Genomic DNA, 14,085 nt, shown 5'->3' with positions numbered 1-14,085 from the left:
AAGAAATAATGTAAAATCAGTGCTATTTTTGCCCTAGAGTCTCAATAGCTCCAAGTTAATTCTTTCTTACAATATTTCTAGTCCATCAGTGTGAACACTTTATTAAAAGCTCAGGGTTTTATTAAAAAAGGATTGATTTACCCCTGCCCCTCTTCAAAAAAACCCTCAAACTTTGTTTGGATAATGTGCTATTCTTTATTTTCTTTGCTTTCTTTTAAGTATAGACTCTTCCAAGTTATTACTTTTCTAAATCTTCTCCCTCCTTCCCTAGAGGGAGTTATTCTGCTCCGGTTTATACCTACCACCCGAGTATTTTCCTTGCTTTAAGAAGTGCCAGGAGCATTTTGGAGTTTTCGAGGGCCATGGGTTCACACCACAAATCCCCGGGGTGAGCCCCAGGCAGAGTTCCTGGTGCTGGAAGACAGCTTGGGATTTCCATCCTCATGGAAATCCCATTTTTTTTGCCAGATGTGTTTTGCTCCAGGTGGTCATATGGTCCCCTCTGATGTAGGGTGCAGCTTCTCCCCCCCTTGCCATGGCAAGGACTAGGTAGTGCAAGGAATAGCATTGTGGTCTAGTGGGATTTTGGGAAGAGGAATTGGAAAATGAGATGTGGCTGGTGAGAGGTCAATCATTGCCATCACATAATGGCTTTAGCCAAGGGTTCGGCTTGGTTTTGTGTGATCTTCCTCTTCCATCCCCATTTGTGTGTGCCCTTAGCATCCTGCGCTCTGTCAGTGGGTGACGAGCGAGCTGTTGGAGCAGCCAGGTGCCTTTGCACACCGTGGTGCTCCCCGGCTGCTTGCTTTCCCATTTTTTCATGCTCTTTTGGAAAGGACAATTCCTGTCCATGATGTAGAGATTCTATGGAGGCTGCTGAGCCTCACCAGCTGAGCGCTACCCAAAGGCCAGTGCCCTGGGATTTTTGGCACGTGTTCTGGGCTAATCGCGGGGTTTTGCTTAAGGAGCCTGTTGAAATGCTCTCAGAGATCAGGGAAGGGACCGATCTGCCTGCCCTAAAAGCCAGGGACGTGGTGAGTCCCTGATCTGCACCGGAGATGCTTCTTCAGTGCCTTTTCCTTTGGCCTCCAGCTGAAGGAGTGCAGGGCATACGCCGCACTGCCGCCCGCCGTGCTGCCTCGTTAGCCATGCCAACACCTCCGCTGACATTTTCTTTGAAGGCAGGGAAAAAAAAAAAAAAAAAAGATTGCTTCTTTTCCCACTGTTTAATAAACCAATGAAAACAACAACAGCTGAGTTGTAAATTTTTTCACACTCCATTAATTATGTGCATGTGCCTGTGTTTGTATTCACATGGGCTCGCTGCAGTGCGGCGGGGGACGCACAGCTTCTGGAGCTGACAGGAGCGTGTGATATTTGTATTTTAAGAGCTGAACAAGGACCTTGGGTTACTCTTGTGGTCCTCGCTGCCTTCTGGGGGCCTTGAGGACCTTTGTGCTGGGCTATAAGAAGCATGGTGTAGGATGAGCTTGCAAATAGGGCAATCCCCCTGTTCCCAATGTCCATCCTTCTCCTCCTTATTGTCTTCAATTAAACCTTTGCAGCTCCTTTAGCTCGCTGTGCCTTTGCTAATGCTTCACTCCCACCTCCTACTCTGATTTCCACTGCTGAGCTCCTGATGATGAGTGGCTGTGCCTTGATGGAGCCCCGATGGCTGCCCTCCCCATGCTTCAAACCCTTCTCATCTGTCCCCACATCCTTCCACCCTGGCTCATGGCCGAACCCAGCCTGCTTGGTGGGGCCCATTGGACTTGCCCTGGTGCCACTGGGGCTCTAACACCCCTCTCCTGTCCCCGCAGGGCACCACGGTGCGGATGATAACAGCAGTCGACCAGGACAAGGGCCGTCCCCGTGGCATCGGCTACACCATCGTCTCCGGTGAGTCCTGGTGGGACACAGCACGGGGCATGGTGGTGGTCATCAGCAGGAGAACACAACCATTTACAGCTTTGACACCTCGTGGTGGCTGCCCTTAAGCTCTGGGGGCCCTTCCCAGGAGGTGTGGGCATTGATTTTGGGGGGAAATCCTTGCAGCAAGCCGTGGTGGCAGTGCCTGCTGGCTGGCGGCTGCGGGTGTGGAAATAATTTCCCCGATCGCTCCTGCAGAGCCTGGCCTCTCCGAACGCTCTTTTAATCAACCCCGGGGGTCAAGGTGATCTCACCCGGGCTTTCAAGCCCATTGATCCCGACTGCAAGCATCCAGGTCAGCCTGCCTTTGAAGATGCAAGGATTATTTATTCCTCTAATTCCCTCTGCAATTTATTCTAATGTGCCCCAGCAGGAATTAAACGAGAGGTTCCCCCAGCTCACGTGTATCTGTGGACAAAGTGCAGCAGGGGCTTCTTTTTTTTTTTTTTTTTAACCGATCCAAACCCTTTTCCATTCTTGTTTTTCTGCTTCTACCTGGCTTTCCCGCAGAATAGCCCTGAGGTTTCTTTGCTGGGGGGTACGGATAGGCAGGCAGGTGCCCTGCTCTGCTCACGGACACCAGGAGCTTAATCCTGCCCCGCTGCTGCCTGGCGGGGGGCAGCTCCCGTATCAGAGCATCGTGCAGAGCACATCAAAGCCACCAGGCTGCTTTGCAGTGGCTGACTTCTCTTTTCCCCAAGCCAGCTCCTCGAGATTTGCAGAGCATTTTCAGAATAGGTTGAGAGATGTCACCCCTCGGTACGAGCATCTTTCCTGCCTCCTCCCCAGCCAGAGCAGGGCATCACCCTATATTTAGCTCACAGCCAAAAAACCTTATTTTTCTAAAGCCGGTAAATATGTGAATGCCCCCTGCCTCTTCTTGGGATGTTCTCCTATAATTTCCACAACCTGCTTTTTGCTCAAGAAAGATGTTACCCCACAGCCCAGCTGTGGGAAGCGGCCGCTAGCGCGCCTCTAAAATCCCACTCACCCAAGGCACGCGAGTTTTTGGCAGGCAGGTAAAGCCTAATTAATTTGTCATTATCCTCGATCACAATGGGAAAGGTCAGCGAGCAGATTTCGTGCCTGAGCTGGTAGATTTTTATGGCAATTTTGCAAAAAAAATAGTGGTCTAACATATGGGAAGCGGGATGCAAATTAAATTAGAAACAGACCGTAAGCAAGAGTGGGTAATTAGAGCTGGCACTGACGAGGGGAGGTGTTACTGAGACAGGGGATCAGGGCAGGGGGATGCCCACTGCCCTTTCCCAAGCCCAGGGCACAGGGTTCAGGCATTGCTACCCAAATTTTAGCACCCCCCTTGGATATACAGCAGAGGGAGAGGCGCGAAGCGACCCCGATGTTCATCATTCCTTTGGAGCGGGCAGCGGTGTGATTTGGAGGCGGGATATGGAAATTAATTTGGCACTGCTGTGGTCCTGCTCAGCCGTAGCCATGCCTCGGGATGTAGTGCAGAAGCTCTTATTTATACAGCCATCCCCAGGCGCAAGGTCCTCCCCTGACAGCAAAACAATAAAACTAAAAGATTAACCATAACCACATAAAATAAGGCCGGAGATCTAACTTCACGCCGCCAGCTTACAAGGCTGTTAAGCCTGAAATCAGGCAGCAGCACAGCCCTGGCTAGTTGTCCACGGGGTGGCTCAGGGAGTTGTGTCCGTCGCTTATTTGTAACCCCCTTTTGGCTGTTTCTCCCCTTTTCTCCCGGCCTGAGGAGTGTTTCAGCCCATGGAAAAAATGCTTTTTAACTCTGTTTTTGCAAGGAGTGCAATGAAAAAGTGGTTTGGAAAAGAAGCCCCTGTGCTGCCCTGCTCGGTCCCGGCTGCTCCGTGAGGTCGGCGATGCTCAGACGCTGAGGTCGGGGCTCTGTGTGAAGGACAGACCATTAATCCCGTGCAGTAATCCATGGCTCCTTTTTGGCAGATTTACGGAGATAGCCTCTGTGCCGGGCACTCTGCCTCCTCATCCTTCACGTCCCAGGCGAGGAGGGTGACTTGTATACCACGACTTGCTCTAGATAAGGCTTTTCATTTCGGGGAGCTCTCTGCTCGAAGCAGATTGATTTTCCTGGTGGCACACAGGCACCAGCAGGTGATGGGAGAGCAACGGCCTCAGGTGTGCAGGGCACCACAGGCTCCTCAAAAGGCGAAATGCAGCTGCTGATAAAGTGTCTGGGCTCCTCAAAAACAGGATTTTTATCATGGATCAAAGGGGTTTTGTCATCAGTGGTCATCATAGGGGTTAAACCAAAGGAAAGGCAATGCCAAAGGTCTGGCATGGTGATGGATGGGCACAAAGGCAGTTCCCACATCTTCTATGGGGCTCGGGAGCTCCTGCAGGTGAGAAAAGAGAGCTTTGGGCAGCTGGTGCTCGGGGCTCCTCAGAAACCCTCAGAGCAGGTGTTTTTTTTCCCCCAAAAATTGGCTTTTCTAGGAGGCTGCTTCAGTTGCTGGTGAAACGCTCTCCTCCTAAAGCTGGCGCATCCCGAGGGAAGCGTGAATTAAAAATAATTATTTGCACAACAGAACAGAAGTGTGAGTTACAAAAGCAGGAGGGAGGTGTGTCTGAAGCTAACTGTGCTCGGGCTTTCTTCTGTTCCTGCTGCTAAGGAATAAGATATTTTATACTGTACTAAACGAGATATTTTATACTAAATCAGACTTCACATGTCCATGTGCCTTCCTTTCCAAAGGGCCACGTGAAGCTCTGATTGAGGGCATCCCTTAAACATGACACCGGGGAGCATCCTTGGAAATACAGCCCTCTAATTTTAATATTCCCAAATCCTGGTCTGCGTCGTGCTGGCTTTTCTCCACGTTGGGATCTCTGGGTGAGCTGCTGGGGTGTCGGTGTCCTCATAAATCACAGCTGCTGGGAGCGCCTTCCAGCCTGATTTAAGGGCACTCATCTCTGTAGGAGGACATGCTGATGGGTGGGAAAGTGCCTGGCGCTGAGTTATTCATCACAGGCTGTTTTTCCACCCTGCCAATGGCAGGGGATGAGATAGCACGAGGAGGAGGTGGTGGCTGTGGCCGTACCCTTGGGTTTTGTCACCCCGTTGGCTCCGTGGCAAGCCGGGGATAACAGCAAGGCAGCAGGGGTGATGGTTTGTCTGCTTGGCAGGTGGTTCCCCCAGCAAATGGCCTCTGGAAATTAAAACTATACATCCCCATTTATGGGGAAATATAGAAAGTAGTTTGAGTTTAATTGCTGGGACTTTTCTCCATACCTACCTGGGATTTAATGTATAGGCAGAGTGTCGGCAAGCAATGGGAAAGAAGGAACCTGTCTCTAGCTGTGTCAGGGCTAGAGAAAACAAGGGCTTCTGAGATGTTTGCTAGTATGGAAGGTTTTCTGGCAGGTGTTGAGCCTGACCGTGTGGTTTTTACTTTAAAAGCTGATTCAGAGTTGTTCCTGGGCACATCACAGCACGCTGCTTTCGTGTTCTGGTGCCTCTGCCTGCTGCCGCCAGAGAGCAAAGAGGCTTTCTGGGGACCTGTAAATCCAGCGTGGACAGGGTAGCTGCTAAGAAGGTGCAAATATATTTTCTTTTTGCATTTTATTTGCATCCTTCAGCCGCGTGTGACTGCTCTGAGATGGCAATGCTGGGCAATTCAGAGCAGCTTCTTTTTGGGAATACGCACTGCGTCCTGCTCCCTGCTTAGTGGGACACATCCTCTGCATTTCTTGGCTCGTCTGTTTGCAGGAATGGGCAAAACCAACATTCACAAGCCTTACCTCATTCCCAGGGTGTCACCTAGGATGTAGACATGGGGTGGGTTCAGGCAGAAATAGGGTGGTGAAGGGATGGGAATGCTGCTCCTCTCTTTTCTTTGTCCTTTAGAGGAGCGGTTGTTGTGATCCAAGCTTCAGCATCCCCTAATGTGAAATGCTACCCTCAAAGCAGGGGCCTGTCATGTCTGTGGGCTTCAAGCATCTCTCTGACACCTAGCCACAGTTCCTACAGGCTTCAGGAGGAGGATTAGAGCTTAGAATCTAAGCCTGGGGCACTTCCTAGCCTGTCGTACGGGGGCAAAACCTCAAGGTGAAGAGCGGCGCAGTGGTCACGGCAGCTGACGGCCTATTTATACGATGATAACTGTGTCTGTTGCTGACTCTCTGAACCACATCCAACAGCATCTATTTCGGTGCCGAGGAGCCCTGACGGAGCACATTTGGATTAATAAATTACCCGGCGCAAGGTGTGTGATGGGTTCCCCTTTGGCAGCTCGTGAAAGTCATCCGCTGCTCGCCGCCACAGGCAGGGCTGGGACCAGTAATGTTTGCATCCCCCTGTGGGTTCAGATGATGCTCGAAGGCCGAAAAGTAGGGAGGAAGGAGGAGATGGAGGACATGTCAGAGTCCTGTCTTTTCTTTCATTTTTTTCTTTTTTTATTTTTTTTTTTCCCTTTGGAAAGGGAAGGCCCGCGCCGTCCCATGTCATCCGACAAATGGGATTAGCTGGGGGGCTTGGCTCAGCTGCAAATCCCCTCCGTGTCCTCCGTCTTGTGGTGCTGCTACAAAACCCATCGGGCACAGCATTGGAGGGGTCCTGTCCCCACGGGTCCAACCAGCGTGGCCGGTGGAAAGCTGGTGGGGAGAGGGAGAAATTCTGCAGGGACCGAAGGGTGGGGAGAGAAGAGAGGCTGGCGGGGAGTGGAAGGCGAAATTGGCTCTTTTTTCTCCCTCTTTTTTTCTTGCTGTTGGGAGAAAAGGGAAGAAATGTGAGGATGATTAGAGAGATTTTTGCAAATGCCTCTGGGGAAGGCGCATTGTTCAGTGGCAGTGAGAGCACTTCGGCCTGAGGCGTAACGAAAGGCTGCTTGGAGAGGCATTGTAGGGGAAATTAGGAACGTCCTCGGAGTGGCTGGAGCCACCCCTTTCCTTTTTCCCTTCCAGGGCTCGTTTGCAAAGGCAGCAATTCTCCAGCCAGCAGAAAGGAGCCCTGGAGGGCACTAGGTGTGGATCTTCCCTCTGAGTGGTCCTTGGGATCTCTCACGTTATCCCAGAAGTGACTGTGCAGCATAGCACAATTTTTAGGGTGCAGAGCTTGGTGCTGCATTGAGCCCTTTGCATCCAATCCATGCCCCGTTGACCTGTTTCTACTCAAACACTCTGGTCTCTGGGTTCATAGTATTTTGTGTTGGAGAGCATATTTTTATTATGCTTTATATTAGGAGGATAGTGGCACAACTGCCCCAGTACATAACATTTAACATGGCAACCCCGAGTAAGGGCCGAGGAGGAGAGGCAGCAGTGCAGGTGACCCTATGCCCTGCCCATCACTAATTTAGCAGCCGTCCCCGATACGGTGTCGGGCTGGCATCAGGTGTCCCAGGCTGCAGCCACCAACTGCTTGCTTTTGTTCCCTGGGGACTGTCGCAAGGGCATCCCCGGTGCAGGACATTCATCTTTTCAGCATCTGCTGGCCGAGAGGCTCCAGTGTCACCTTAATCCTGCCTCGGTGTCTAGTTCCAGAGGAGGAGGGAGGCAGGATGCTCGCTGCAGGCACCCTGTGTGCCTGTAAGGACCAGCACAGAGGCCAAATTTGGCTCAGACAGAGGAGATTGAGGCAGCTGCGGGGGGGAAAACACATCTGCTGAAAAGCAAGAACATAAAAACAGAATGAGTGCCTGTAGTTCATGCTCCAGCACTCTCCCAGGCACTAAAGACATCCAGCTAAATGGAAAGCACCGCTTCCAGAGCTGGGGCAGGTCTGGGGAGGAGCGGGCCCCCAATTTTAAAGCACACTGAGGTAACAGGTAGGATGTGCAAAGCCTGAGCACAGGGTCTAGTCGCACGTGGAGGCTGGCAGGGGAAGATGCTCATGTCCTTGCCATGCCTCTGCTCATGCTGCCCCTTGTTTTTTGTCAGGGAACACCAACAGCATCTTTGCGCTGGACTACATCAGCGGAGCACTGACTCTGAACGGGCCACTGGACCGAGAGAACCCCTTCTACAGCGCCGGGTTCATCCTCACGGTGAAGGTGAGGTCCGGGAGAGCCTCATGGCAGGGGGGAGGGCTCCCTGCTGGGGACACATCCCTCTGGGCCGTGGTGGGCATCCCCGGCTGAGTGAAGCGGGATGCTTAGTGGGCCTCGCACCGTGGCCCCAAACGTGGTTGCCTCCATATGGATGTGTAGGGCCAGTTTGTATATTTGGCCTCCAGCTAGATCCTCCTGCCATTGTATCTGCAGAGGGAGAGGTGCCAGAAGCTGCCTCGCCAAGCAAACGCACCGGAGCACGCTTTCCCAGCCCCACCTGAGCACGGCACCTGGCTCCGCTCGCAGCCCTTTAATTGAAATCAATACTGAGCTGGGCAGCTGGTCGGAAACGCATTTCAGAGTATAGATTGGGCCGGGCCGAGGTGGGGAGAAATCAGCACTGCAGGAAGGGTCATTGATTGAGAGGGCAGCAGCCTGCTCGCCTTGCGAAGTGCTGGGCTTTGGTAGGGGGCAAAGGGCCAAGAAATTCCCTCCTTATATCAGGCACGGGTCATATTGTGGGGTTTTCTGCATGGGGAAGAGACCTGCATCCATCCCTGGTACCTCCTGGTTTGGAGATTTATAGTTTGAATTCAGTAGAAACCAAGAGAAGGGAAAAAAACAACACCACACATATGTTGTGTATATTTAATAGGAACAAAACTATCTGGTTAGCCTTGGAAAGGTTTGTGGACCTGAAAGCTTGCCCGTTTTCCTGCCTGCACGCTGCCAGGCTCCCAGCTAAATCACACTGCGCTGGCGGGTTTCCTTTTCCCTCCCCACAAACTTCTCCTCACCCCCTGAAAATTGCCAGCCCCTTCCCCGCGATGTTCCCTCGCTCTGCGACGCGCGGCGAGCATCCAGCTGGGTAGCTCCTCGCGGGATCAGCCTGTTCTGCTGGGCTGTGCGGGAGCAGAGAATAGCAATGAGCCCGAGGACGAGAGGAGGGACCCTGCTGGAAAAGGCTCTTTGCAAGCCTTGCAAGAAAATCTGCTCTCCTTGCCTTTGGAGAAAGCAAAATTCAAGCCCCCCTTGAGATAGAGGTGCGATACGGGGTTGTGACTCAGCCCCGTGTTTAGACACGTGGTGCCAAACCTATTTTAAGGTCTTAATCTTGTTTTCCTCTGGTGCCCTAGTTTCTGCACTTGTAGTAGTACTTTGGTGGTTTAGCCTGCACCTCGGGAGGAGGCAAAGGAGAAAATAGGAGTGCACTCTACCCCGTCACATCTCCCCTTGGTTTGGGGACTAGGGGAAGGGAGCAGGTTTGCAAGCACCATGTCTGAAGCAGAAGTGATGCCAAATGGCCCCGGGTTCTCAGAGGAGCTGTGGGTGCCTGGTGAGAGGTGGTGGGCTCAGCCCCAACCTTGCTGTGAGCATCCTCCCTTACAGCCACGTCCACACATCTCTTGGACATCCCTCAGGATGGGCCCACCACCGCTCCCTTGGGCAGCCCGTCCCAATGCCAATAAAGAGTTAGAAATTCTTCCTAATGCCCAGTCTAAACCTCCCTGGCACAACCTGAGGCCATTTCCTCTTGTCCTGTCTCTTGCCCCATGAAAAAAGAGCCCGACTGCCCTGTTGGTTTCTCCCTTCACAGGGCACGGAGCTGAACGACGACCGCACGCCCTCCAACGCCACCGTCACCACCACCTTCAACATCCTGGTCATCGATGTCAACGACAACGCGCCCGAGTTCAACAGCTCCGAATACAGCGTGGCCATCCCCGAGCTGGCCCAGGTGGGCTTCGCTCTCCCCCTCTTCATCCAGGTGCAGGACAAGGATGAGGTGAGCCGGCCCCTTTGCACTGCTGTGGTTTTTGGGGGGATGCAGGGTTGTTGGCAGTGAGGTGCATGGTCATATCCTATATTGTGTAGCTCTTATTGCTGCTTGGTCCCCAGAGCACGGGCACAGGGTGGGCTTTCATGCAGTGAGACTTGCATGGCCACTGAGAGCCAGAAAATAGGATTGTGCACGATGCTGATCCTTGCCTGCTGCTCGGGCATTGCTAGGCTTCCTTTTTTTTTTTTTTTTTTTCCTGTTTTAGGAAGGGAGGAGACTTTCTGCAAGGCTCCCAGGGGACCTTTGAGTCCCAAAGGGACTTTTCCTGGCAATTCAGGTAGATTAAGCAGTAGCAGCGAGGAATACAAAACAAAACATCTTCCCCCCCCAACCGAAAAGAAATAATAACAATATCCCAGTGGGTGGATGGAAACGTGCATCTTCTAAGAAGCAGGAAATTACCGTTAGTGGCTGGAAGGCAGAGGTGGCCTTTGCTGGTTGAAGTGATGGACGTGCTCTGCCCCAGCCCCGGGTGGGATCCGGTGAGCCCTGTAAAACCCACAGAAATCCCGTTTTTTTCACGAGGAGTGACTATGACACATAGCTAACAACCCACTTGTGACATGATGTCACCCACCAGGAGCTGTGAGCCCAGCCTGAAGAGGTGCAGATGAGCTATTAGGCAGATGAAAAGACTGTGCGTGTGTTGTGTTTTTTTTTTTCCTTGAAAATGTCAATTACTAATAAAGAAGATGTGGCTGTGACAGATGCTGAGGTTAGTTTGTGAATAGAGTCGCTGCCGTGCCTTCCGAGAGATGTCAGCAGCTCCGCGCTTGAAGGGCATTGCAACGCTCCTGTTTATGCCACATAAGAATGAGGGATCTGTCATCGTTCCTGGTTAAAAGCTCATTTTACTGGAGTCACTCCCATTCGAGGACTCACTCCAGCCTCTCAGCCTGGCTAATTTTAAAATGGGAGAATAAAAAATAGCCTCGCGTTCCCAATAGGGCGAGCGAAAAATAGACTCATTCTTGTGGCTCCTGGTGAATTGCCCGGGCATGCTGTGATTTCCCCAAATGAATTGGGTGGGATTTTTGATTTTGTGCATTTCAGAAAGGGAGGCTAGATGCCTGGCGGTGATATTTGAGATGCTCTATCTCCTCGTGGGAGCTGCGAGGTTTATAAAGCACCGGATTTGAGCTCAGCAAGGTGGCAGTGGGCTCTCCCTCTGCCTGGAGCTGTGGGTGCAGGGGTCGGATGGCGAGGTCTGAGATCTTCAGGTAGGGACGTGAGGGAGAATGCGGCTGATGGAAGCTGTTCCACCTTCATGCTGGAGATGACACGATTCATTTGAGCGAGGGAGAAAGGAGAACAAGAGGAGAACTACACACACGTCCCTGGGGAGAGTGGCTAAATAAATAAATGAGAGCAGATGGATGCAGTGCATGAAATCAGAGCTAGGTTTTGGGGCAAGATCATTTTGTAGGAGCATGGTCTCCTGCCTCTCAGCCCATGTAATAAGTCCATGGAGAACAATCCCAAATGTCAAAGCTGTTGCTTCAGCTCCTAAGCCATCTTTCACCTTGTTGAGGTCCTGTTTGGATGAGCCTGAGCCCTGGCGTCCCCCAGTGATGGGTGGCTTTGGGGACCCCTTCTTCCATCGCACCCCAGATGGATGGTGGAAGCTTCACCATGTCCTGTAGGGCTGGGGGAAGACGTGGCGTGTGAGTCTGGCCCTTCAAGTGCACTGTGGGCCTTAAACAAGTTGTTGGTTTTTTTTTGTGGCCAGGGCCACATGGAGGACTGAAATGGTGGGGTTTGGGTCTGTCTTTTTGCTGGTGCACCACCTTCAGCCTTTGCTTTCGGGAGGATTTTGGTTAACCCGGCTCAGCGCTGGCTTGGGCAAGGCTTTTCTTTTCCCCTCTGCTTTCTGCATTCCCCGTGGTTTCTCAAAAACACTTGAACGTGGGAGAAAGCAGTGCACAGGGTTTGCTTGGTTCTGGAGCCAGCCTCTGTGAACCAAGAAAAAAGCATTAACCTCTGTGCGGCTGAGTTCCTCTGGCTGCCAGCTTGGGAGCAAGCCACTTGAATACCTTTCCAAAGCCGTTTGAGAGCTGTTTATGAAAATCTGTGAGAGTCTCCCAGCATTTATACCGAGCTGTGCTCGACGGGATGCTCCGGGAGACGTGTGGCTGTGTTCTCCTACGGGGGCTGGGTTCTCCTCTCACACACGTGATAGATTGGCAGGGACGAATAAATCCTGTGCACGACAGCAGATTGACACCCTGGGCTACCCAGCTTAGCTGGCAAGTTGCTGATGGAGAAATGAAATTCATGCTGAATGCTCGGGGTGGGATTTTTGGAGAGGTCCAGCCGAAGCCGTGGCTTCTGCAAGCACCTTGTGTCCAGGGCATCCCCCAGTTTAGCTTCCTTCACCCAAGGTTTCGCAGTGCCAGCATCACTGCAACCACAGGAGTGTATTAAGAGAAGTGGCACGCCAGAGAAACCAGCTCTCCCACCATGGCTTTCACTCGATTTTCCTTGCCACGGTCGATTGAAGAGGAAGAAAAGGGCAGAGACCGTGGAGAGCACGAGTATGACGGGCTGACATTTTAAAATAATTTTTAAAAAGTTCCCCCAAAATAAGCATATTAAGGAAGATAGATGGAGAATTAAAAAAAGAGAAGGGAAAGAAAATTCAGGCAACGAGAATCCGCAATATTCGGGGCACAAAGCTGCATCGGGGAGCTGCATACGGATACGGTATGTGCCCATGCATGTGCAGGTGCAATATATGAATCATCCCAAGCATATATATGCATATGACAGGCACGCGCACTATAAATATGATCTACACAGCCAGGAATTGTAGGGGGGAATTGACGGCGCTCGAGTATTCTCTCCCAAAAGTGCCAGCTGCCAGTCGGGCTGAATTAGATTTCACAGGGGTTTTTGCAATACATGGAATTCACCAGCAAATTACCCTTAAAGAGGGAAAATCAATCATTTGGAGCAGAGATAAGCTGGAGGCGAGGCAGCCTCGGATTGATCCCGTCTGTGCAGGCGTGTGTGGAATTCGGGAGATAACCTGGGGAAGGAAGGCAGCTCCTGGGGCGGGGGGGTGAGCAGGTCTGACATTTGGGACGGACAGACGGACAAGGGGAGAGGGCTGATGGTGTATGGAGGACAAGGAGAAAGGCTTGGGATGGTATGAGGCTGGGGAATGATTTTTTCCAAGTATCCTGCGGGATGCAGGGGAGCAGTGCCTGTGGCCAGTGAGACATCAGGGTTTGGTGCCATCGTGCCCAGGTGCAGGGCGAGCAGTGGATGCATTGTGAGCAGTGGGTGCTCAGCAGGAGCTAGGAGCGAGCGGTGGGTGCTGGCAGCCCAAGCTGGCAGCGGAGGGAGGCTATCCAGAGCACTCGAGTGAAATGCCTTGAAGTAGGTGGAGAGAACAGCCCTCTTTATGTTTTCAAAGGAAGGATTAAGCATTACTTGTCTCTGCCTAGCTAGAACCAGGCACAAGGTAGCCAAGCCATACAAAGAGGCACTAATTGCATTTAAATTTTTTTTATTCTTTTTTTTTTTTTTTTTTTTTTTGCTTTCTGTCCTCCCCCACCCCTGCTGAACTCTTAGCACTTTTCTTTCTTTGCAAACATGCCAGAAGGAGAGATATTAGGCACTCCCTGGCTTTCTGCCCCTGCCTAGAAGGTGTCTGTGAGGGAAACCAGAGCGATGCTGCTTCACAAAGGCAGGCTGTCCTTTTTGGAAACGTTACCTGAGCTGTAGGGCAGAGGGATCCCCAGGTGGGTGGGAGCACGAATGATGAAGCCAGTGTGATGTTGGGTGAAAAAGCAAGGATAACGCTTCCAAAACCCCCTTACCTTGGGCTGGCACAGTGGATGCAGCTATTTTTGGCCTCCTGATCAGCCAGGAGGGGTTCCCAGTTCCCACGTGTGGTGCTGGTCAGCTGAGCACTATTTGGGACAAATCAGCCCCTGAGAAGCCAGGTATCAGCACGAAGGGCTGATGTTGGCACCGCGGCGGCGGGGCCACGATGCGGCTGCTGTTACACGCTCTGAGGAGCAAACACACGGGCAACAAAGTGATAATTATGCACAACGGCGGCTGCAATTGTCTTTAGCTGAATCGGCGTTAGGTTTTTTATCCATGGGGGGGGAAAAGAGCATTGTGACCGGTGCGCCCAAGCATCCAGTGCTGTGCCCAAGCACCCTGTGCTGTGCCCGAGTGTCCTTTGCCATGCTGACCGTGAGCCCTCTGGGACCCCTGTGTGCTTGGGGTAGCAGCTCTTGTTTTGCTCTTCCTGGGCATCTCAGCCCCGTTGTTCGCTCCGGGTGGCCGGGAGGAAGG

At 52.0% G+C, this 14,085-nt stretch overlaps 1 protein-coding gene across 4 annotated transcripts in view; it reads left to right on the top strand.

Moving 5' to 3' along the window:
• Positions 1-14,085, top strand: part of CDH23 (cadherin related 23) — a 129,035-nt gene that overhangs the window by 63,708 nt on the left and 51,242 nt on the right. For 3 of the 4 annotated variants that reach the window (XM_084525093.1, XM_084525090.1, XM_084525091.1), the window contains exons 9-11: positions 1,821-1,899; positions 7,825-7,937; positions 9,532-9,720. In XM_084525093.1, coding sequence (XP_084381219.1) covers positions 1,821-1,899; positions 7,825-7,937; positions 9,532-9,720 — 381 coding nt within the window. Of the gene's footprint in view, positions 1-1,820; positions 1,900-7,824; positions 7,938-9,531; positions 9,721-9,979; positions 10,479-14,085 lie in introns of those variants that run through there. The other variant, XM_084525092.1, reaches the window with a different exon arrangement.

Source organism: Aythya ferina, assembly GCF_964211825.1.
Source record: "Aythya ferina genome assembly, chromosome: 7".
In the NCBI taxonomy this organism is placed as follows: Eukaryota; Metazoa; Chordata; class Aves; order Anseriformes; family Anatidae; genus Aythya; species Aythya ferina.
This window is presented reverse-complemented; position numbering and strand designations above follow the sequence as displayed.